Consider the following 24,668-nt stretch of genomic DNA (forward strand, 5'->3'; position numbering starts at 1 on the left):
ATGCAGTCAAATGCAGGAAAGAGGCCATGTGCAGGAAAGCAAAGCTGTTTTTTACTGCTAGGACCAGGCTGACATGGTTGCAATGCCACAGCTTTAGCTCAAAATCTGTATCTTGCAATTCTTGGGAATGATGCTTTGTGATTTGGATGTGAAAGTAAACAATATCCAAGTTTTGACAAGAGCAGGCAGAGTCAGACAGGAAAATACAGGGCAAGGGGGGGAGGGCTGTAACCAATGTTACAACAGCTCTCCTATATAAACTGAAGTGCTTTGTGGAATCCTGACCTAAGTAATAGATAGTGTATCAAGTATTATATGATAATACCTAGTATTTTTTTTATTCCCCTTTCTTGTTTCAGTTCTTGGGATGAATCTTCATTGGAGATTTCCTCAAAGATGCACTCCTGCTTTCTCTAGGTCTGCCAGGATAGCAAGAAGACTCGAGTGCCTAGGCAGCTAAATACTACCCTGGATTATTTAGAGTCAAAGCACCTCTTTGCCAATAAGAAAGCAGAGTGCTAAACATAAACCAAACCTTTTCATAAGCGGTTGCTTAAATGAATATTGACAACGTTAAACACAATGTCTGTGGTTATAATTAGAACACTAATCTTGTATAGTCACTTCAGAAAAAGGGACGGTCCCAAATCCCAAGACAGAACTATTCTGAGTTTCCTTGTACAGAAGGTTTTCCTCCATGGACTCCAGTTTAACACAGCTGCAAGGGTAAACGCTCACTCCCACAAGAGAAGTGGCCCCATTCCTTTCTCCTTCTGTCTTCTTTGTACCAGCAGCAGCTTTTGCTGGGGCCTTCCAGAGCCAGTTAACACAGCAGCAAATCACTGCTGTCAGATTAGGTTTTGCCTGTTTAGCAAGCTGAACTGGCTCAGTGACACACTCCACAAGCAGCAGGCTGAGCACAAAGGAGGGCACAGGCAGATCTCCCTCTGTAGGAAGCTGCGAGCTGGGTCAGTCACACCTCTGGCACGATACACAGCAGCCCAGCAGCTCCCAGAAGGCAGTGAGGATGGGGAGCCCCTCGCTCTGACTGCCCAGTGGACATGCTGGCATTTACTAGTGCCACGTAAGTCAAATGTAATCTTACCGCAATACATAAATTACTATTAAAAGTTCAGTATTCTGAAAACTCAGTTTCCACTCCAAGTTAGGCCTGCAAAGCAATCACCTTTCCTCCACTTCAGATGCTACATCTCAGTTGCTTACCTGAGAAACTAGTACACTATGTCCCATTTATTTAAGCCAGGGTGTGTCAAAGAAAAAAACCTTGCCATTCACAGCATAGTGATTAACTCTAAAAAAAAGTTCATTTAGACATAAAGGTTTGCAATCTCAACACTCTTCTTAAAAATGTGTAATTTCGTAGGAGACATCAACCAGTTTTCAGCAGCTCCATTTCCCCTCTTCATCATACAGCAGTACCAATACTGCCTTATTACACAAGGCCAATTTTTTTAAGGTTTTGTAATCACTTAGGAGTGATTTCCACTAACAAATTATATAACTAATGTCACTCAGTTATTCACTCTGTTTTCGTTATGCAGTGATTTCTCCCACAGTACTATGTTCCGAATTTTCAAATTTGTAGAAGCATTAGAAGAACATCTTGCATTTTAGATTAGAGAAAAGCGAGTCCAGAAACGACGCATAAAGTTAATTCTGCAGTCAGCAGGTCTCCTGAAACTCTATCTGTAACAGAAGGGCTTTATCTTAGTGACCAGGTACTCTTAAGCAGGTGACTGCCTGGAGTTCTTACCCAGTGCTTACACAGTGGTTTGCTCTGCTCTAAACAGTGGCCCCCTCTACAGTCCACAATTCTTTCGGAAAAGATGGTCAAATTCTTTGATTAATGTAACAAATACTTTCCACAAAATACTGCTGGTAAGCACACATATGCCACAAAGTGGCGTAACTTCAGAGCATGTTACCAAATACACTGTGCTGCCAGATAAGGCAAGATGTTATTTACCAGTTAGAAGCAACTGGAAAACTGAATTTCATGGTCATTCTAACCCATATACTAACTTATTGGCTCTATAGCTAGAAAGCTCATGAGATAATTGCAATGTTTTTATTTAGGTTGAGCCTCCTTTCATACAGGTTTTCTGCTTGAGTTTGTTTTTCCCCTTTTCATTTTTTTTTCCCCTTTGAGGAAAGGGCTATGTGAGCTTTATGTTGTCTGGTTTGGATCCATACTATCGTAATACTTCCAAGCAGTGCAAAAACAATAGTGTGGTTTGTTGTTGTCCACTATTCACTAAACTTTTTCTTCAACAGTGAGCCACCATCAGTAGTACAGTGGTGAATGGAACAAGGAATATAGCATTTTATAAAGCACCACTGCTAAGTCTGTTAGATCTTAGCACATTTAACAGTAACAGTCTAGCCTTATGTTTTCCCTCTCTTTTTTTCTTTTTTTTTTTTGCTGAACAGCAAGTTTACTCAAACTATAACAATTCACTCTTACAGTGATTAGACAAGCATATCTTTGTGTTTTAATCATTTCACTCCCTCCTGGAAGAGTTCCATTCTTTCGAATTTATGCAGTTGCAACAATTACAAAACAAATCTATGTATAACTGGACAACAGTTCAAGACTGTATGGAAAGTATGGAAATGGAAACTGGTGGGAAAGATCCTAACGCATATTAAATAAACTGATGTCTACTTTAAAAATAAAGGAAATTTTGTCACAAAGAATACAGAAAATCGGATTTGCCATTGAGTACAGAATTGACAATAAACATTGGCTAACAAACTAGAGTCCTTGAAAGAATTCAGAACTCCTGCCTCAAATAATCTCAGCACACAAGTTTTCCCTGTATTTATGACTGAAACCTTGCACACAGTCTGTAATTACAGTTTCACTGCAGCAGTTGCCTCAAATCCTTGCTACAATTACATGGGATTTGACACACCCAAGCTACCACCTAGATAACTCAAAAGTGTGACCACGGTTCCAAACCTTCTTTACGACCAATTTCATGCAACTACTCTATTGATTATAATGACTGCAGAATGAGGAGTATTCCAGCACGTGCCACATGTTCTCAAGGCTGGATTAAAACGTAGTAATAGTCATGCCAGTTAAAGACTTTGCAGTTGAGTGCCAGCTAGGCACTGATATTAAATGGCTCTTGAGAATACCACTAATAATACATTAGGGAAATCCTTCCTACAGCACAGAAATGATGGATGTTCAGGATTCCCCCTTCACTGCTCAGGTAGCATGAACCCAGTGATCTTAAAAAAAACCAACCAAACAAAAAAGCCCAACACAATCAACAAAAAAAAAAAAAAAAAAAAAAAAAAAAAAAAAAAAAAACCCAAAACAAAGAAAAAATAAATTAATCCCTGCAACAAACACACACCACCAAAAAAACCCAAAAACAAAAACACCCCAAAAAAGGGCCAGTGCATAGCAATATGACTTTAATGATTCTTCAGAATTAGAACATAGAACATTGTAACTCATCATACTGTCTCTGGTGGTTTTCACAGAGAGCTCCCTGGTCCTTCAATCAATCTGTCCTTAAGGTCAGGGCTTGTAAATCTTTATTCACTTTCTACACTAATGAGCTGAAAACCACAAATTTTTTAGTTCATTTAAAATATTGCACACGACCATCAGCTCTTTATATACCAACACATTTAAAATAAAACCCTTGCAAAATTACTGAAATAAGTAATTTCTATAAAGGAGTAATTATGAAAATTCTGTCCACTTTTTAAATTGGAAAACAACGTTTAATAGACCTCCTGCTCATTATATAAGCACAAAAGAAAGTAAAAGCTATTAATAATTTTGATTAAAAGTCAAATATCACAATATTTACATGTATACTGGTTTTAGGAGAGAATGCTTAGATATGCATCCTTCAAGATCCATTCAATTAGCAGTCCTACAACTGCTGTTTAGGGGACATCATCATCCTTCCAACAAGATACCTGGTTTCACGAGAACTTTTTGAATGCCAGAACTTCTGCTAAAATGTACAAAAACATTCACTAAAGGAATGTAATCTTCTAACAAACTCATTAAATAATGAATTTGCTGACATTTTCACTTGCATCATTTTGAGTAAAATTGAGTGTGCAAAATAAGATCTACAACTAATCAAATTATCACAGCTCCATTGCAAGTCACCATAATATGCAAAATTAAGGCTTATTATGAAAAATTTCAAGTTCTGTTTTTTCAACACATTCCCTCAGCCAGCCATTTCCCTCAGCTACCAGAGATATTAATGCAGAGAGAAATATCATGAATAAATACTGGACAGATAAGAGAGGCAAACAGAATGTCATTACAGTATGAAGCTACAGAAGCAAAGTAAATCCTTGATGAGCTAACCAAGTCACTATTTTAAAATGAGCAACTTTTAAACAAATTCCAGTATACTATCAGAAACACGCAAAAAGTTATTTAAAAAATTAACTGCTTCTGCTCTTCAAAAGACAAGTTCCAAGCTTCTTTCATTAAAATATCCATTATATATGTTTTCAGATTGCACGCTTATCTGCCCCCACAGAAATCAAATGGAAGTTTTACAGTTTAATTTAATATATTTCTGAATTACAAAAGTTGACGGGTGTAAGACTGGATAGAAAAGGTCATTATGTGCAAGCCTTTCTTACATTTTACAATGATTTCATCCACCTTAGAAAATAAGACAGCATGGTACATGAATTGAGGACAAAAATAATTACACACTTAGCTCACATCCTCGAGAGACAGGTAGAAAAAAGGTCAATTTCTTCATTCTAAATGTTTCCTCTTCTTCAGAAAAGCACAAGCTTTACAGCTTTCTTCAAAATGCATTTCCAAGAGATGACAAGGATTTACTGCCAACTGACAGGCAGTAAATTTTTCCCATCAGTACAGCTTATTAACTAGCAAATTTTTTTAAGCCCACTGAACTATTCTCTCACCTCAGCTGGCCAAAATCTAGCTTCTTTGCTGTTCCCACTGCAACCCTCTAACATGAAGTAGAACATTTGTTCCCACCATCCAAGAGAGAAGTTAAGCAAAACTTTCCCAAACACGTATAATCATGTACTGTTATGCAACGATGCAAACTGTCTGGTTTTATTCACAGTAACAGATAGAGAGGTCCAAAAAAACTTCAGCAAAACAGATGGATAGTTCTTTCCTGTACCTCCAATATAGCCTTCAAGATAATGTGATGCCATCAGGAGAAACTCAACATGAGCTTTCAGAGATGTCCCTAGCACAGAAATATTTACAGGTTTCGTATTAGTACATAATAGGTTGCTCAACTGTCCTTACTGAGAATGCCAAAGAGCTGATTTGAACACCAACAGCTGGAGGTAGGAAACAATCGGCACTTCCTTATTTTTCTAAGAAGAAAATCACTATATGACTCACTCAACAAATTTTCATTTTGTAGATCAGTTCAAAAGAAAAAACCTCAACAACTATTATCACAAAAACCTTACTAATATTAGAGCTACATATTTTTACACCAATTGGGTATTGCAACAGTGTGCAACTGATTTGAAACCTGTCAGTAATCAATAAAAGCTTAAATAAATTCTTCCTCACGTAGAATCACATACAGCAAATTTAGGAAAGGGGGCGAGGCTGAGGTTCCTTTTCAACCAGAGTCTCCTCAAATAATAGATGACTTGCAAAAACATACTGGAATGTTTACAAGAAGTAAAACATTTACTTGCCTCTACCTCCAAAATTGCTGGATCATGGCTGTCTCTGCTCTTAAAGGAGACCTGAAAAGCAAAAAAAAATTGGGCTTGTGCCCTATTTTGCTTCTTTAAGATGTTTGAGAGGCATGAAGAGTTGGAATTAGGGTTTTGTTTTTTTTTTTTTTTACCCTGTGATGGATATAAATTATTCCTTCTTGTTTACACTTGAGATTGAAATTTCAAGAAGCCATACTATAAAACAACCTAGTAAAGGAAAAACAGTGCAAGAATCAACAGAAGCTAAGTCACAGAAGAAAGAACAAACTTCATTTTTTTTCTGCTCACCCCTACTTTTTTCAAGCTCTCTTTCATTTGAGTGATGAGTGACATAAAATTCTTTTCCAGAGTTAAGCATTCTTGCACTACTACTACTGGTGATTTGCACACAAAATCATGATTTAACTTTGTGCATGCTAAAGAAAAAAAATGGGGGACAAAACCTAGAAATTTGATTGAGGTTGTATTTGTGAATTTAAGATAAAAACAATTCGGGAAAATGAAAAGTTCTTTTCAGGGGCTCTTTGTGGTTCAAAATAGAAAAATAAGTAGAAAAATAATTGTTAGAAGTTCTCTGCAAATGGAAAAGAGTGAAAAATCCATGAACTGGCTAGGTCTAAAAGGGAGACGAACACATGACTTTCTCTTCCACTACTAATACAGCCTGTAAGACATTTCCTGTGTATGCTGTAGTGATGCAGTTATCAGAACAGAAAAGCTGCTGCAATGTATTTTCTAAAAATTAGTGTATTTCATCTTATAGCACTAGGCTAATTTAAAAGTAAAATAAAACTAAAATTTATACTATATGCAAATGAGCAAAGAGTATAGCTTATTTTAACTAATGACCATTACTGCTGGGGCAACTAAAATAGCTCATTAGTGTTAACTGAGATGGGATGGCACCATGTATTTCCATTCAAAAAAATTGTTCAAAGCCCTTTCCTATTCCTTCCACCCATACTTCAACTATGTAATTACCATATATGAAAATGAAAGTCTAATTTTTTTTTTTTTTTTTTTGTAAAAAGGGAAATTTAAAACGCTGCTTATGGAAAAACATGCAATCGTCAAGAAAAATAAAAGCACGATGCCTAAAAATAAGAAAAATATATTCAAAGTACATCCTTAGAAAACTATTTAAGACAACAAATTCTCATAAATTATATATCACTGAAAAACAACAGTCAACCAGTACAGGGCTGTAGTCAGTATTTTAAGCCAAATCAGTGAACTGGTGGAAGGTTCTCATCATTACACACAAGGAACATGATCTTCCTGAAATGCGAAACCAACATTAGACAGGCCAAAGAGCTGAGCATCGTTACCACAGGTCTATTACTCAACTCAGCTCTCTAATACCAACAATTATAATGTTACTTCTCCAGTTGCAACATGCAAAAGGCACCAATTTAAACAATACTGGCACTTAATTAAATGCTCCAGTGTCATAATTCAAAAAGGGTTATTTTGGTTTGTGGGGCTTGGGACAGTTGGTTTGTGTTTGGGGGGTTTTTTGGTATATTTTGCTTTTGGGTTTCTTTGGTTGGTGAAGGGGGCATGTTTGGTAGGGGTTTTTTCCCCCCCCACATAAGAATTATAAAGAGAGAATGGAACTAAATAAAAACAGGAAAAAAAGCAACAAATTTCATGTGTCTTTAAAATACTGGAAAAACTCTTAAAAAATGAACCACATTTAAGAAAATTATGTTTAGTTCAGAAATGACTTACAAGTCTATAAAACATCACATTTCAAGATCACACAAAAGACTGTTTCAAAGCTATGGAGAAAAAAAAAAAAATCACAAAATGATTTTTTTTCTCCTTTCTGTTGAACAAGAATTCTCATCAGAAACTTCTCACTTTTCTGGGTAAAATATATGGTGACACAGCAAGCTAAAAATCAAACTGAGAGCATTTTAATGCAGACACTCATGTATCTCATATCATGGAATGTGACGGTGAAGTTTAACTTTGCAGGTTGAGTCTATTTAACAACCAGCTGTCACTGAAAATAGCAGCCCTGACTCTGCTACTTCCACTGAGCTGCCCCTGCTGCTTAGACAATTGCGCAGGGGCCAATTTAGGAAACTCACAAACTCAATTGACTCCCTCAGATGCACATGGAACAGTGGGAACAGATGTCCTAAGGCCTTTAATGTGAACTGACCATCAGATCGATCCAAATGTAGTGCCATACCACTCACAGAAAACCTTCAATAATTTGCAACAGAGAGATTTTGTCCTCTGAGGACTACTAATATGATTAGAGCTGAGGCATTACTCCACTTAAGAGTGTGTGAGCCTCTTCAATCCTGCATAATTTTATGAAAATTTAAGTAAAGACACTTAAAATTAAATTCTAATTTAAGGATATCTGTGGTTACTTCAATATCCATTATAACACCTTCTTAAGGAAAAGTGTATTTATATAATGTAGAAACTACTTTAAGATTACAAAACATATGAATGACACGAACATATTACTTTTTTTTTTAATTATGCTTTAATACCCTTTTTACCATGCAACACATAGTACATATGTAACTATTTACCTTGATACCTCTTCTACCTATGGAACTACTTCATACAAACTATTAAATCCCATTTAGATGTTATGGAACAGAAGTGACTGATCGACTTTGGGGGGGGGGGGAAATCAAAGTAATCAAGTAATATAAAGTTAAAATCAAAGTACCTCAACCACTGGTTTCAATGCTGTTCTCCATGGGAATTTGAAAGAAATTAATCTTCTGCTGTAATTTACAAACAGTGCTTAGACTGTATACTCAAACTCCTTGCTGCAAAACCATATGGTCTCACAGGGAAAGAAACCTTCACAAAAAAGTGCTTGCATAAGTCAGAAAAATCATCAGCAAAAGTTGTTGATCGGATTTTTTCTCTCTTTTAGTAAAGCATGTTTTAATTATTCAACAAACTACATTAATACTCGTAAAACTGAAGTTTCCAATGCAAGTCATGCTCAGCTAAGCATACATAGTATAACCTCCATATCCTCCCTGTTCTGCCCCCAATCCTACCCTGCAGGCAGAGTTAACAACATTTATTCCACTTTTGTAGGTAGGATGTCACATTCTTGTGATGGGGACAATTTTTTATTGACTTTATTGACTGACTTAGTACGTAATATACAACTATTTAGCACACCAGCACTCAAGCTTCACAAGGCAAGGAAGGCACACATTGCAGTTGCAGTGTATGCAAAGTAAAAAGTAGGCACAGCTCATCATCTATAAAGAAGTTAAAGGAGACCAACAACATAAAATACACAGACAAATCAACAGATGAAGAAAGGACTTCAAAAAAAACATGAGCTGTCTCACAGCAAGACAGGATGTTTTTATTTGAGCACTTAAATACATATAAACTGTTTTAATAGCTTGCTCTAACATGATACAACATCCAGGATAACATACCTATTAGAGTTTTAAAACACTACCCCATTTTAGGTATGAGATGTTACTTCATTACTCTGAAGATACCAACAAATAACCTCCTAAATCTGGTGATGAAACAGTACATAAAAATGCCACAAATATTCAAAAACACAGGCATGCAAAGAGCTTTTCCAATATACGTATATAAGAAAAGGTACTAAGAAAAGAAAGAAATACACCAAAAAAGGAAGTTTGCACTGTATATGCTCACCAAGAGTCCAAAGAGCATCTGAATTACCAGTGAACAAGCACATAGCACCTGCAACTCCAGGTACGGAAAATATTAGTACAAAGCTCCACACTGAGCTTTTCACTTTGTACATTTCAAATGTTTCCCTTACATATGGGAATAAGCTTGGGGTTTTTTTTTGTGGTGTGTCAACAACCACACACAGTCCCAGGACAGTGAATTCCATGCATTCTGCAAGTTCTGCATGTGGTAATATTCACCCCCTCCTCCAAGTAATTACATGGTTCTTAACACTATTAACCACTGTAAATGCTGGTAAAAAGAACTGAATGAACAGACTAGAATTCAAATATCTAGTTTGACACATGAAAAATCTCAGCAGCAGAAAGCAAGAAACTGTTTATCATCACAGAAAATATACTTGCAAAATTCACAGATAAGTAAGCATTTATGAATATGATTTTTAAAAAACCAACCTTTTGCTACTATTGTCACGATTTTGTGGAGAGTTAACACTTTGTTCTCAGTTTCCTCCCAATCTCTCAGGCCTAATTTTGTCCATCTCAAACTTGCCGCATTTCCTGTTGTCTGTGTTGCCTCACTTCCTTTTTAATAAACCCCCTTGCAGAGTCTCAAACTGGTCACACAGGTGATCATACTTGACTTTTTTTGAAACAAGCAATAAAATTTCCAAAAACCCTGCCTGTTTAAACTAAATTTAGAATTTTTAGTTTTTCTAATTTAAGGCCAGTAACAAGACACACAACGAAGACCACTACTCTACTCACTAAAACTTGTGGCTGAATACTACTCAGGATTAATGACAACTGGCTAGTACAGAAGCATCACACAGTATGACCAAAGTAACAGCACTCAATGTACAAAAAAAAACAACAAAAAAAATTCATGTGATGAAGATTTTAGTTCTCTGAGATTAGATGTAGACAAGCCATACTGGAGTACCAAAAATTTGGCATGATCTTTATCAACAGGCTGTTTTCATTTTAGCATATAGGAATGTATGAAGTCCATGATGCACAAAACCAGACACAAGGGAAAAAAAACCCCAAACACATAAAATGGAACTTGATTACAGAACTGTTGACACACACAAACAAGTGTATATACATATGTATAGGTATAACAAAAGGTTTTGTGATTTGTATAACATTTTGATAAATTAGATGTTACACTATACTATACTGAAATGTTATTCTATACATCTTACCCATTATGCCTCTTTTTAGACTTAAGCTTACCTCCAAGTAATTTTTTCCCAGTTTTAGAAACTTTGACCAGAAGGAATAGTCAGGATGATTTAATCTGGCCTTCAATATATCATAGACCATTACTTTTCAATGGAAAAATAACTGTTCTGACAGTAATCATTAAAAATTGGTTTAGAGTGTACCCAAGGTCATCATAACTTAACTCTGCTAATACATGGAATGAAAGTTTGTTTCTAGATGGATTATTCACATCTTCTTGAAGACAAATCTCTATCACTCAAAATTTGATTTTAAAAAAATTCTTAGCTTTGAGGCATAGATACACCAAGGGCTAACTGGTAAATTCCCCTTACTTTCTTTCACAGTACGTTTTGAAATTTTACACTTTAACCTCATTCTCAACGGTCCAAACGGCTAAGAAAATGGAGAAGGGATAAAGGACATCAATATCACTGCTATCTACTAAAAAAAAAAAAAATCTTAGGTAGTTGTGCTCAGAGTGACCTCACTAGAGAGAATACTTCAAATACCAGATGCACCAAGAACATTGTTATGCAGCCAAAAACTGAAGTATGAAAGTGAGACACGCTCTATAGGTCCCAACCATAAATAAAATATCGTTCACATTTTCAGTTTTTTAGTTGTTGATCCGACATAGGCAGGATCTGAGCCTGCAGGAAATTATGATTCATTGTGTACCTCTGCAATAAAACCAAGTTTTATGACATGCTTTCAGCAAGACTGTTTTCATCAGAAAAAAAAAGCATGTTTAGCAGGTGTATATATATTTCAAATGACAAGTACTATCAACTCAGATTATAGGGGGAGATAGAGGGTCTGAATTTTCCTCAGTGGTACATAAACCCTGTCGAAAGGATGCTTAACAGTGTTCTTCTGGATGACTATTTGGAGAACTACAAGCTCTCAGCTTCTAGATTTTTCATGTCCTAAAAGCTTAGTGGTACAAGAAAGTTAAACTTTCCTTTCAAAGTTACCAAGATAGGGAGCTTTTCCTATTTGACCTAGTATATAACTTAACACAACCATTTTTGTCCAACTTTTTAATGAAATTTGTGAAAAACTGTCCATGGGGCGAGTGCAGAAAATTACTGTATTTGTACATTCTAGCTGGTATTTTTCAAATGGGAAACCCCCCCCAAAACCTTAGACTGGAAAAGAAAATTCCTATTCAGTCTTAGACTTAGGAACCTCACTCTGAAGCACAGACACACAGCAATTCCTCCCTCCAAAAGGGAATGCAAGTCGTACAACAATAGTAAAGAACATGAAGGGAAACAACAATAGTAAAGAGAACATGAAGGGAAAGCATGTTCGTGCAAAAAGGGTCCAGGAAAGGTAATTGTAAAGTTCCTTTACTTTTCCACATCTTAACACTAAAAATAATTTAAAACCAGAAATTTTCCTCTCTTCAAGAAGATCTACACGTAGAGATTATGTGAAAATATAGCAGATTAATATCTATTCAAAATGGGATATCACAACATTATTTTAAAATTTTGTACATGGAAATAACAAATTTCTCTAAAAGCAAATACAAGAAAGAGCTCCTCAAAATTGTAACTGAACTACGTAACAAAGAAAATACTCCAAAAAAGGCTAACAAATTTTTTTCAAGTGACCAAAGTCAATGAAACATAATCAGAACAATTTAAGCAGGAAAATGTGACAGCCTTGTTGCATTTTTTTTTTACAGGGAACAAAAAGTACAGTATGTCCATTAAGACTGTTCATTCTGGAAGAACACAGTCATTTGACTTTATTTGAGGCTGGGAATTTGTACTGAATGCATGACAGTCTGAGGAAGCCTTAACAGACTGGCTTTGATTACAAAAACTGTCTGCGGCTGGACAGTGTGGGCTGCAGTACCCACCTACAAAGTGAAATGACTATTCAATGTTTGAGCAGAGAAAGCCATCTAATCACTGCAGAACCTAATCCTAAATGGATGAGCTAACACAGTTACACTAATACATACTGTGCTGCAGCACTGCTGTGCCATGAAATAAATCTACTAATCTGAATGCATGTCAAACTCATATTCGTGTTTTTTTTACAGTGCAGAAAAAAGAAAACTGGAAAAAACTGTTAAAGAAACAGACAGATAATTGCACTTCAAAATGCCAGATCATGAAACACTTTATCAAGTTCTTTTTTAATGCTTATCACTGTTTACTTGGCACGAAAGGGCAATTGTGTGGTGATTAGGAACAACTCTGCATTTACTAACTTCATGAATTACCTATAGAAAATGTAACCGATAATCATGTAGCAACTTATTATTAAATACAACAGTTTAATGAAATTTATCAGTTAATATGCCCAGATAAACATTTACTTCAAAAGAAAAGCAGACTACTTAAAAAACATGCCAGTTGTGAACTAAGATGGGCTTTCTAGTTTTCTTTCTGTAAACCATGATCAATTAACACTATTACAACTTTTTTTCTTAGCCTGATTTCTCACAGCACTTTGCTTGCATCCTGTTATACTACAATGTTCCACTACAAAATAAAATCTTTCTGCTCTTTAACAATGACAACAAAACAAGAAAACCTTTCAAGTTTCCACACCTTACAAATTCTTTTAAGAAATTGTTTTATCTGTAATGATTTTTTTGTTTATTTGTATATGGTTATATCTAAGACCAGTCATTACTGCTAAACATTCAGTATGCACAATATGCCTTCTGAAGAAACTTTATTAATTGCACCTAATTAATTGCAGACAACCACTCTTACTCGGCATGTGACCTCTATTCACCTAACAGTTGAAGCTCTGAAGTTCTAGTTGAATTACCATGCATTGCCATATCCACTGAGCTCCTCAAAAGAATTTCATGTACACACTTTAAAGCTGCTACAGTAATTACTCCTTTCCACTTACTGTTTCACATTTTTGGTCAAAATAGTCTAGCATCAAACATTCAGCTTTCACTCCAGAATAGACCTGTTCAAGCTTGCTGAAGACAGACCTTCCAAATTTCGTAAGGAAAGCAACCAAACCATTCCTTAATTTCTTCGGATGAATGAAATAATAAACATTTAAGTGTTACTATAACAATTTTATACCCTTTCTTACTGCCCATTGATATAGTTTTGATATAGTATATTTTTACTGTTAGAATATTCTTCAGCACTGGCATCTGAAATAAACCAAGACTACCAAATCTTCTATGTTAACTTCTTTGCTTTACTCCTCCTTGTTATTTCTGTTCAGATATGCAAAAATAGATGCTACTTTAAAAAGTCTGTCTCAGACTGCATTAGGAAACAAGCTTCCAATACTTGGAATAGAGAACTCAGTCAAAACCTTTAATTAAAAAAAAATTAAAATTCTGACATGTAAGATATGTAAGATGCCATGTCATGCATGATACAATAGATTTTCAAAAACCACTGAAATAACGACCTATGGCAACAGATGCTTCACACAGAGGAATGAGAAGGAACAGGATAGGACAAGCATCTTCCAAATTTGCAACTCTTAACACTGAAGTTCAGGTTTCTTTCCTCTTCTACTATAGCCACGGTTATTAAACAGCAGGATTCAAGAGTCGCAAAGATTTAAAAAATAAATAACCAAAGCTCACCATACACTACTCCACCCAAAAAGACAAAACTCGTTTGTCTTTACTGTCACTAGGTTCATAAAAAAAAAAACAAAGCCGCCTTCAAACAGATGAAAACACCCTGTTAATTTTCTTCACCTCACGTCTTCTCCACCAGATAAACGAGGGCATTATCACTGTTTAATACAAGTTTTAATTGAGTACTGTCACTGGTGGGAAGAAAAGTGTGGAACCACTACTTTCCATATCAAACAAAGCAGGTAATTAACAGCTACTTTGGCACAATCCCTTATCACCAAAATACACAACACTGCTAAGTTCTCTCAATGTGAATGCTTTGCTTCAACAAAGGAAAGCTGATGTTTCAGGGTCACATTCACTCCTTTAATACACAGGCATAAATTTACTGCTCAGTCAGACACCTATAATTAAACACAAGAAGAATATAATTCTAATATTCAGACAGGCTTGCATATGAGTGGGATATCTCCCCCTTTAAAGATGATTGCCTTTCATTTTTTAGTTTCAAGCAGCTACAGTTCACTTAGTTTTGATTACATAGCAATTAGATATGCAAATACAAGAGATCTAAAAAAATGCTTTTTCAAATGTCAGATTGTAAGCAATCAAGCTTATTCTTTTCTCCTGTACACACAAGCTATTCATTAAATAGCTATTGTCTTAAAAACATTCCAACAGATTGCATTTATCAGTGTTTTAGAAGCAATGGGAGTGCACACTACTCAGAACACAGCTCATCAGGGAACGAAATCGATCTTACAATTAATTTAATACATTCATGATAGTGGTTAACTAAGTTGAAACTAAGTATCATCTTCTTTGGGCATTTTTCCCACCATTGTTGTTAACAATACTGAGACTCACTGCATCATCAAATTAACCAAAAGTCATTTGTTTATATATTTAATGACAAATGTCATTTGTGATAAATGTCACAGCTAAAATCACTGAATTGTGACTATCAATAACTTTTCATCCTATACAGTAAGTTCATTCTGAATTATTATCAATTATTTTTTCATTGTATCTTACAAATGCGCTCATATAAAGGAATTCACTGTGAAATGATGTGGCTAGTATAATTTTGGCAGGAACAGCCATTCTGACACCTGTCCTTCTTTTTCTCCCCTGAAGGCCCACAAATATGTTCTGTTACAAATACAGAAGTTCCCATCCATCTAGACCACATATACGGTCTTGGTTCTTTGTGACACATTTCATTTGGAAGCAGCTTGAGATCCACTGATCACTAGTTAAAATGGTGGGAAAGGATATTTGGCAGCAGCTCTGAAGAGACCAGGAAAGAATAACTACTGCAAAACCATATGGACTGGTCTGTAAAATATTCTTACCCACAGCTCTGGACAGCCACTGAAAGCTTGCTCTTGCAAAACTCTAAAACACAAGAATAAAATGGGATGGAGGCAGGGGTTGGTCGGTTGTTTTTCTAAAGATCACAAAATCACTTTCAAGATAACAGGAGGGGGAAAATAGATCCCTAAAAGCAAGTTCATGCCGTCAGTTACTCAGCTGTGCAGAAATGTACACTAACAAGGGAAGCTGAAACAGTTCTTTCCTCAGGCTGAGCTTTCAAGCTAGGTAACTGAAGTAAATAAAATGCTTTCATAGCTGATTCCATGATCACCAACCACCCTTCAAGATATCTCTCACAGGAGCACAGACCTTTTTTCAAGGTCAGGAGAGCAGCAAAAATTACAAGAGATGCCTGATTCAGAGGTCTGTTTAAAAACCTGAAAAAAATCAGTTTAGCTCTGCAGCCCAGCTGTAAGCCCCAAAATGTTCTGCAAAGTCAGATCCAAGAATAAGCTGGAAAGGCTTTTTACAAGAATCGACTTCTATGAACTAACAGATGAATGTGTGTGACAAATTATTTGACATTTTGAGGGTCTTCAAATTTGCCTTTTTTTATCCCTTTAAATGCTCAATGTGATTTTCTCTTTCCTTCCCCTTGCAATACAGGAGCCTTATTTAACCAGCCAGTGAGGTAAAACTCACTGCCTCTCAGCCTGCTGTTGTTGCCCATGCAATGTTTATATCCCTTCTGCTGCATCTTCCCTAAGGGTCACTGTAAACAACTGTGAGAGCAGCAAACACAACCTGTGTATTTGAACTCCTACCCACTACAGACTAACATAAAAAATGATACAGCTGACAGAGGAACGAGAATAATTCCCTCCCAGTGGTGCCCCTGCAAAAACTCCCTCATCTATTACATGGTTCTCTAAGAAGACACAGGGAAAATCCTGTATCTGCTACTGTGAAACACCAGGACCCAAAAAGCATGTGGCAAAATGCCACATTCCTGCCAATTTCTGCATCTGGCAAGATTGGTGATACAGCTTTGTGTAATCAAATCTACTATACTTAATACTCTGACTTGCAGAAACAGCCTTTTGCAAGTGGGTTTTACAGGAACACAGGTACTATGACAAATATGACTCATTTAAAATCATTACACTTTATTCTACCTGGTAGATTCTTCTACTGTAAGTCATGAAATATATATTAGACTGCACATAACAGGTGTGAAGCCTGCAATAACCAAATGAGACTTCCTTAAGAGAGCCTAAACACATAATCAATAATAAATGTGTCTTCCTCTTCCAAATGTTTCTGCAGGTGTATATAGAAGACAACGCAAAGCCATCTATATATATGATTTTTCTTAAAAATGGAGAATTGTGGTGGGTTTTCTTGGTTTTTGGTTTTTTTTTTTTTAGGGAAGGTTAATTTTACCACCAAATGAACTTTTCCAAAAAAGTACACTTCAAGCTAAATTGAACTTATCATTTAAAAGGCTGGATACTGAAATATACCACTAGTCAGGCTGGAAAAACCAATTTTGGTATTTGCAATACCCTTGTGTCCTCACTGCATACTGATTTCCAGAGTAGCTTTGGTATTTCAGACCACGCAACGTTAAAGTTTATCACTTATTTTGGTTTGTAATACAGCTTATCTTAAGACCTTTTCTGATTCATGCTGTTGTGAGTCAATGTGAGCTAACAGATTTAAGTTCTGCGTCTTTTCTGTCAGTCAAAATTTAAGTGAACGTTCAATTCCAGCATTGTCAACTTGAAACATAGGAGTATTTCAGAGCTACCTCAAAGACTGCTTGGTCATTTACGGATCACTTACAAGATGCAGAACGAATACAACATACTTTATCAACAGAGAAAACATCTGTTTCTCTCTATAAAATTTCATTTTAAATCTAATATTTGTCAACCACTAGCTTTTAGTTCTTGAAACTATCTATCACTAATAGTATATTTCACAAGTTCGGCAAGCCAGTTACAATACCTGCCAAGATCCCCAAGAGCCTAAAAATTAAATTCCCTTGAATACATATGGTTGTAAATATGGGAGTGTTTGAAATCAATAGCTCTGAATCTTAAGTGGCTCCGATATAATTCCATCAAGTGGATCAATTAAAACAGTCAGGTACTTCAAGTGGATTCAGTCAGACAGCTAAACCTGGTTTTAAATTCTTTATCACTGTCTGATTGCCACAGAAGCATTAATTGTTTCTGTGTGGCTGCAGGACTGAACAGTCCAGATAACCATTTATAAAAATACTCCAAAGAGCCCACAAGCAGTGGCAGAGCTGTTAATAATTATGTTATGGGTCCCATCTTTCAGAAAACGACTTCTTTCTTATTCAAGACAAACATGCCATCTTAGAGTTTACTGTGACTTTACCACAGAAAGGACCCAGCGCTGTCACCGCTTCTTTCCTTACACCATAGGAAAGTACCACCACAGCAGAAACACCAAGGGCCAATAAATTAAGGTACACAATCACACTTACTGAGGAAAAAAGCTTATCTAGGACAAAACATCAGGATCTGGTGTCTAGAGTTTAAAGGTCCAATAGGCAGAAAATGAACCAGCATTTCAAGGTGGAGAAACATGGGAAACAAAAAAAAAAATCTGTAACTAGAAGCCCATGTGCATGCTTTGGACAGGATTTAGGGAACTGCTCCCAGAGCTCCAAACTGCAGAGACAAGGCATGTACACCACCAAACAATACCAAGGGAGGACAGCAGAACAGAAAGACCAGTTTTCAGCTTTTAATTTATAACACTGGGGGCTGATTTTGCTGGCTATCAAGCTGGAAGAAGTTTTCTTAAGATACGCTGCTACCACAGTGTTAAAAAAAATCCAAATAAGAAAACCACCGCAATACCAATATCAAATCAATATCGAAGAAAATAATTTCAAGAAAACCCTCCAAATAGTTAAATAACCCTATACCAGAACATCCAATGCCAAGAAATAAATGCTGACCTCACTAGAAACAATATCAGCCTTGTGTCACAGCATGTGATCACAGAATATTACAGAAAGATGAGGAAGAAAGTAACACCTACATCTGACTTACCAGACAGAAAAAAAATAGTATAATAATTTACATAAGTATTTACACCCAAACATTTCAGTTATAAGCACTCACTGCCCACATGCCAGATAAAGGCACTCAATCAACAGGCTGTCCTTTGCTTTGGAAGAAAAATCCCTTCCACTTGTGCATGCAAAAATACCACTAGCACACTTGTAAAATGATGCATAAAAGAAAGGACAGTTTGATTCATAATTATATTGCCTATTTTTAGTTGTGTCAGGAATCAAAAAGGTTGCAGGAATTCCACTTGAGATACTAATTAATCTTAACCTTTCATTTCTACTCATTCCTCATGTCACACCTACAGCTTACCTACAGAAACCTCTAGCCAAATGTGAGAGCAACATTGCTATCTACTCACCACACCTCTTCAAAAGCTACTGCATCCAGAGTTCATGTTCCAGCAACTTCAAGACAAGCAAATTGGTGAATCTGCCTTATCACCTTCTCAGGAAATAATTTTCTTTATGTGTTTTTGCTGTTGGATTTTTTCTTCCCATTCAGACAGTCTTATGCATGCTAAATAATTTCAATGTTAGTTAGTAGCATGAGAAGTGTGTCATTATTTCCTTCTGCCTCATGTAATCTTCCTTGCCTGCATTACTCAGGTTCCCCAGTTACAACTCTCTTTTTAAACACCAGTGTTTATATCATTTGCTACCATAATACAAATATATGAAGTGTTGCTGGAAACCAAAATTCAGTTTATTGCACTTTCATGTCATCTAATTGTATTTTCAAAAAATAAACGAAGCACCATAGAAATTAACCGTCCTTTTATTACAGTAATTTATAAAGCGCATGACCACCAAGAAGGAGGTACTCAAGGATCAAGATGGAAAAAGATAGCCAGAGAAGACTACTAGAGAGAACTAAGAGGAACCTTAAGTCAAATCAAGGAAAATGAATATAATTTACAAAACAAGAGAGAAATTCATGAAAGAGGGAGAAAAAAACCCCAAAAAGTTGACCTAGGTTCAAAGCAGTAGAAATATTAGGAAGGAGGGAGGAAGGCGAAGAGAGAGGAAAGGAGGGAGAGTTAGGCTCGCCAGGGAAGTGGTCACCAAGCCTGACAGGCCACCAAGCCTGACAGAGCTCAAGAAGAGTTTGGACAACGCTTCTGGGCACATGGTGTGACTCTTGGGGTGTCTTGTGCAGGGTCAGGACTCAATGATCCTGAAAGGTCCCTTCCAACTCAGCATATTCTATGATTCTATGTAAGATTCAATAAGAAAAAAAAATCTGTAGCTTTTGCTGTGAAAACATAACTGGCTCCTTAAATTATTTTGGATTACTTTCCACTCTACTATACATAGGTTCACTCCCCACAAATGCTCATTTTTCATGCATCAAAACATCCTGGTATTTCCCAGCAGCTGTGTCAAACTCATGGCATTTTTATATTGACTAGACATCTCCTCCCTGTACTGATTTCCATCCATTCTTATCAAATTTTCTGCATAATTCCGTAACACCTTCTAATGAAAGCAACCAGTAATTTGATATTCCCATTTTTTTCCCACAGCCAGAGTTTTCACGTTACTTCAGCTGCCAGCTAAACCATTCTGTTAGGCCCATTCTGCTACTGCCTGAATGCAGTCACTGTTTCGCAGATCTTACTTTCAACACCCAAAACCAGCCCAATGTTTTCTTCATTTCAAGCTATTAAGGTTAGGACAAGATTTTGTTTGTCATGTAGGAATATAGTGCTGAATTGATTTATGAGTCAAATTACATTCAAGAATCACTAACATCAACAAATGCATCAAGAATGCATAAATACTGTATGTTGTGTTTGTTCCATGGCAAGTTTGTGGCACTTCAATCGGATAATTTACACAGAATATCAGATTCTATTAAGGTAAACAGTCTCCAAGCTTTGCTTGAAGTGTTCTACTACTGTAAGAGTAACAAGTTCTCTCTAACAGAAAAATAGATTTGTGTACTTGGCCTTACCAAACATTTAAATAAGCTTTCATCCTTTCATGCATGTACTTAACACACACTTTAAACAGAACTGTTTTGAGTTGCAAGCTAATTTTTAAAGATATATTCAGTGTGCAGGCACTTCAGTGAGTCCCACATTTATCAAAACATTCCCCATTTACTGCCCAAAAATATGTGAAAAAATGTAAAAATTACTAGACAGAAGCTGCTAATTACTCTCATGAAGGGTTAACAAAAATGTCCGACCATCTGTAAATAAATACCCCCTCTACCTTAAAAGTGCAAAGACTAAAAATAAAACCTTGCAACTGCAGCTGGATGAACTGTCAAGTGAGGATACTGTCCCATCACATCCTTATTAACATCTACACAGCTTCTTGGATTTCACTCATATGCTTAATGCATGGTACCTTAGGCCATACATCACAGAAGTGGAGCCTATGATTAACAATATCCATTTCAATCCAAGCCTAGGCATGACAAAGGCTAATACTAGGCCAGAAACCTAAGGAAAGTCACCATCTATAAACAAGTTTAAATTGATCAGTCATTTTAGGAATTACAGTTTGTGACTGTTACTATACAGTTGACAAGGAATTCAGTACCTTGCTGCAAATAAACAGCACAGATTACTTGTCTCTATTTGGAAAACAATATACTAGCACAAAGTTAAATAACTATGTTCTAAATGTTCAATTAATAATTTTATTATTTGGTTTCAGCAATAGTTGTATCTTATTTTGTGCTGACTCTTTTACTCCATGCTAAAGAGCCTTCCTATCAGTCTCAATGAAACGGCTAAATCTGACCCTGAGGAGCCATATCCGCTATGGTAAATACCTGCCTGTATTCTGCCTGCCAAAAGCCACCCAAAAAATAAGAACCAAGAACTGCCAGGAACTGATAGCTACTCAGGAATCACACAGGCATGCTGCTTTCCCCCCTGAAACAAGTTCTAACTCTGTTCCCACATTTAAGTGGGCTCAATCTTCATGCAGGTACAAGAAAATTCCCATGAGCCTCAGACTAAGTATGGCCTTTCCCACACAGAATTGCAAGCACAGTTGCATGATACTGAACAAACACACTGAAAATGCAAACCTGAATACAAATTATTTCTGGTAAGCAAGATTATCACAGCATTAATTCTTAAGAAAGTTAGAAATGTTAGTATGAAAAAGGTTTCAGGTTACAGTACATTTTCATTTTTTAAACCTTGCTTCACTACTTTGCTAGACAAAGCAAAATGCAGATAGATGTTTGCAGACAATTTCGTCAGCATCTCAAAACAATTCTGTATGCGGTCTCCCAAGCCTTTCAAAACTTCTATTCGAATGCCAGATACAAACCACTGTGAGCTGAAACCCGGTCAAGCTTTTACAACAAATTAACACTCTCTGTGCTTACCACCTAACAAAAGCTTAGGAGTAATTCTGCAGAAAGAGAACTTCTGCCATGCTACAGGATGAGTCAATTCCTGTTCAACAGACATAGCATTTTAATTTATAAACCAGACTTGTTTATACAGAGACGTTCAGGCAATGATTCAGGATTCCCTTGATGTACTTTTTCCACTACACTTCATGCTACTTTTCTCCAATTTCTAGATAATCTAGATTCTCTCACTGCTTGATCACAAGATTTTTTCCTCACAGGGAACTGAGAGAAAAACAAATAAAAGGAAAGCATAATACAAGTTGATTTCAACTAGCAGGGCTTTGATTACACTTCTACAGTCTACAGCTTCCAGTGTATTTAATGGCAGGAAAGAAGTGTTTTGTTAAAAGTCAGTTATTTCCATATTTAATTAGCTCAATAACCAATTTAACTGCTCTAGAACAAAATGACATATAATGAATTTTTGATAGCAAAGTTAATCATAGCCAAAGGCTTCAGCTACTTTTCACATTACACAGGAAAACCCATGTCTTAGTAGTGTTAAAATCTGCTTGAAGCTGCAACTTTGTATTGAGCTCATGTAGAAATATATCCAATATATACTGGGTATATTCGGTATGTAGCCAACAAAGGGCAAAAGTATGTATGAAATAAACCATCTAAAAGATGCATTGCATCAGATACATATCAGTAATTTTTTCTGAAAGACTAATATTGCCTTGTAATAATTTTTAAGGTCCTCAGGCACCTAATTTTTTTTCCCTTCAAAATAAAACCATTCTGCTCTTGAAAGTAAGAGCATTCCCCTGGCTGCTATGAAAACACTCTTGAAATAAATTACTTCAAATAAGAAGCGTTTGTCAAATCTTATATAAAACTTCAGGAAAATGTTCTCTTCTTGTAAAATTTGCATTCCCATATGTAACTATGCTAGTTGTCCCTGCATTCTTCACTACTGTCATTGTGAACTGTTTTTTACTTAAAGATGTATGAGGGTAAGATTCCAAAGATAATACCCTAGAAGCTCTGGAGTACAAAACTCCCATGTACAGGCTTAAAAGGAGTCTGATGTCAGTGAGAAATAATATCTATTACCTTCACTGCTGTCTAATAAAACTGTATTTCTAAGAACTAAAAATTCAGTAGTCTTTAGCATTTAATTATATAATTAAATCAGTAACTTGGTAAGAGGACTTCTTTTTTTCTTTGTCTACACTATTAGCTAATAGTGTAAACAACTCTTAAAAGGGTCGCTGCTCAAATATTACCAGGGATATAATTTGAGAGACCTCTGTTTTGTCTGTGAAAAGGGAAAAATGCTTTAACAATTCTTTAATTCTTTAAATCCAGCTTTACAATTCCCCCTGTATTCAAAATAATTAGCTACAAATGAAATGGAGGTTTTGAAACTGGAACAGAAAAGTCCATTTTCTGTAGTACTCACTACTAAAAAAAAATACTAGCTTACAAGCAAACAAAAATATTTTAATCCATCTTATGTTTTACAGTGAACCTCTAGGAAGGCAAAGCAGTATCAACCACCAAGTATATTCTTAAACATCTGTATTAAAATAGCAGTTGTGATACAGTGAATATGTAAGTTTACATGAATACCTTTTTGTTTAGAGTTAGTTTAAAAATATAAGGCCAGTTATTGTAGTAGTCAAAAATTAAGGATGAAAAAAGTCTGCCAAGCCTGATCAGTTTGAGAAATCAAACCTAATCAAGACATACAGGCTTATGAAAAAGTGTGTTCAGAGGAAATGTCACTGTAGAAGATGCTGAAGTTTATTGTTGCCAGGGCAGTATCTTAAACAGTTCATTCTGAATGCCTTAAGTAATTTTCTATTCCGAGTTTCTAACCTGAATGCAGTAGATTCAGGACATGCTGTATAAGCCATGTCTCAGTCTTAGCTATGGAGCCTGTTCATACAATGACTTTTATGTATAGTCACAGAAGTTGATAGCAATTAAAATGAAAGTAGGAGTCTCTTATATAAAGTTGCAGCTTTGATTTGCAACAGAAATTAACAAAGCACAATCCAGCATTTCAGACATGCTGAGCTGCTGCTCCACACTGCCTCAGTGAGTCAGTATCCAGTCACTAGAGGTCAATTTTAATAAACAGCATCCTTAAGGGTGGACATTGACAAGGGATTCTGCTACCTATAGTTCTAAATGTAAAATTAAGCATCTGACCTCCAGAAACTCCACCAGCATTATCAAAAAAGGATTCTTTTTTTAAATAAAAGGACAGTCATTCTAGTCATGTATTATGAATACGGAATTGCTTTTCACTTTCACATGTCTATGTCCCCAGTCACTTAAAGTATTTTTCCCCTACTATTCCTAAAGGTACTGACACAGAGCCAAACCCCCACCTTTGCAACTAGTTACAAAATTTTTTTAAATTGCCATTCCAAACCACTATTTGTCAACACAGACACATGCCATCATCAAACACCATTGGCATGCTTTTGCATAGAGGCACGTGTTAGAGACAACAGGCCTCAGCCAAGCAATTTACTCCCGGAATACAAGAACAATGATGGCTGGGTCAGCCTTCCATTTTGAAACACAGAACAACTTCATTGCCTCCCATATGCTAAATATATTCCATTTCAACATGCATGTCAGCACCAGACCTTTATGATTTGTTCACACATAGTA

General features: G+C 36.1%; 1 protein-coding gene across 13 annotated transcripts in view; it reads right to left on the reverse strand.

Annotated features, from left to right (window-relative positions):
• The window catches only part of QKI (QKI, KH domain containing RNA binding), a 157,702-nt gene that overhangs the window by 64,343 nt on the left and 68,691 nt on the right, over nt 1-24,668 (reverse strand). For 6 of the 13 annotated variants that reach the window (XM_032102463.1, XM_032102461.1, XM_032102459.1 and 3 more), the window contains exon 4: nt 5,716-5,766. The exons of 6 other annotated variants lie outside the window; for them this stretch is intronic. In XM_032102463.1, the coding sequence (XP_031958354.1) occupies nt 5,716-5,766 (51 nt within the window). The remainder of the gene's footprint in view (nt 1-5,715; nt 5,767-24,668) is intronic. One more of the 13 variants, XM_032102462.1, reaches the window with a different exon arrangement.

Source organism: Corvus moneduloides, chromosome 3 (genome assembly GCF_009650955.1).
Source record: "Corvus moneduloides isolate bCorMon1 chromosome 3, bCorMon1.pri, whole genome shotgun sequence".
Taxonomy (NCBI): domain Eukaryota; kingdom Metazoa; phylum Chordata; class Aves; order Passeriformes; family Corvidae; genus Corvus; species Corvus moneduloides.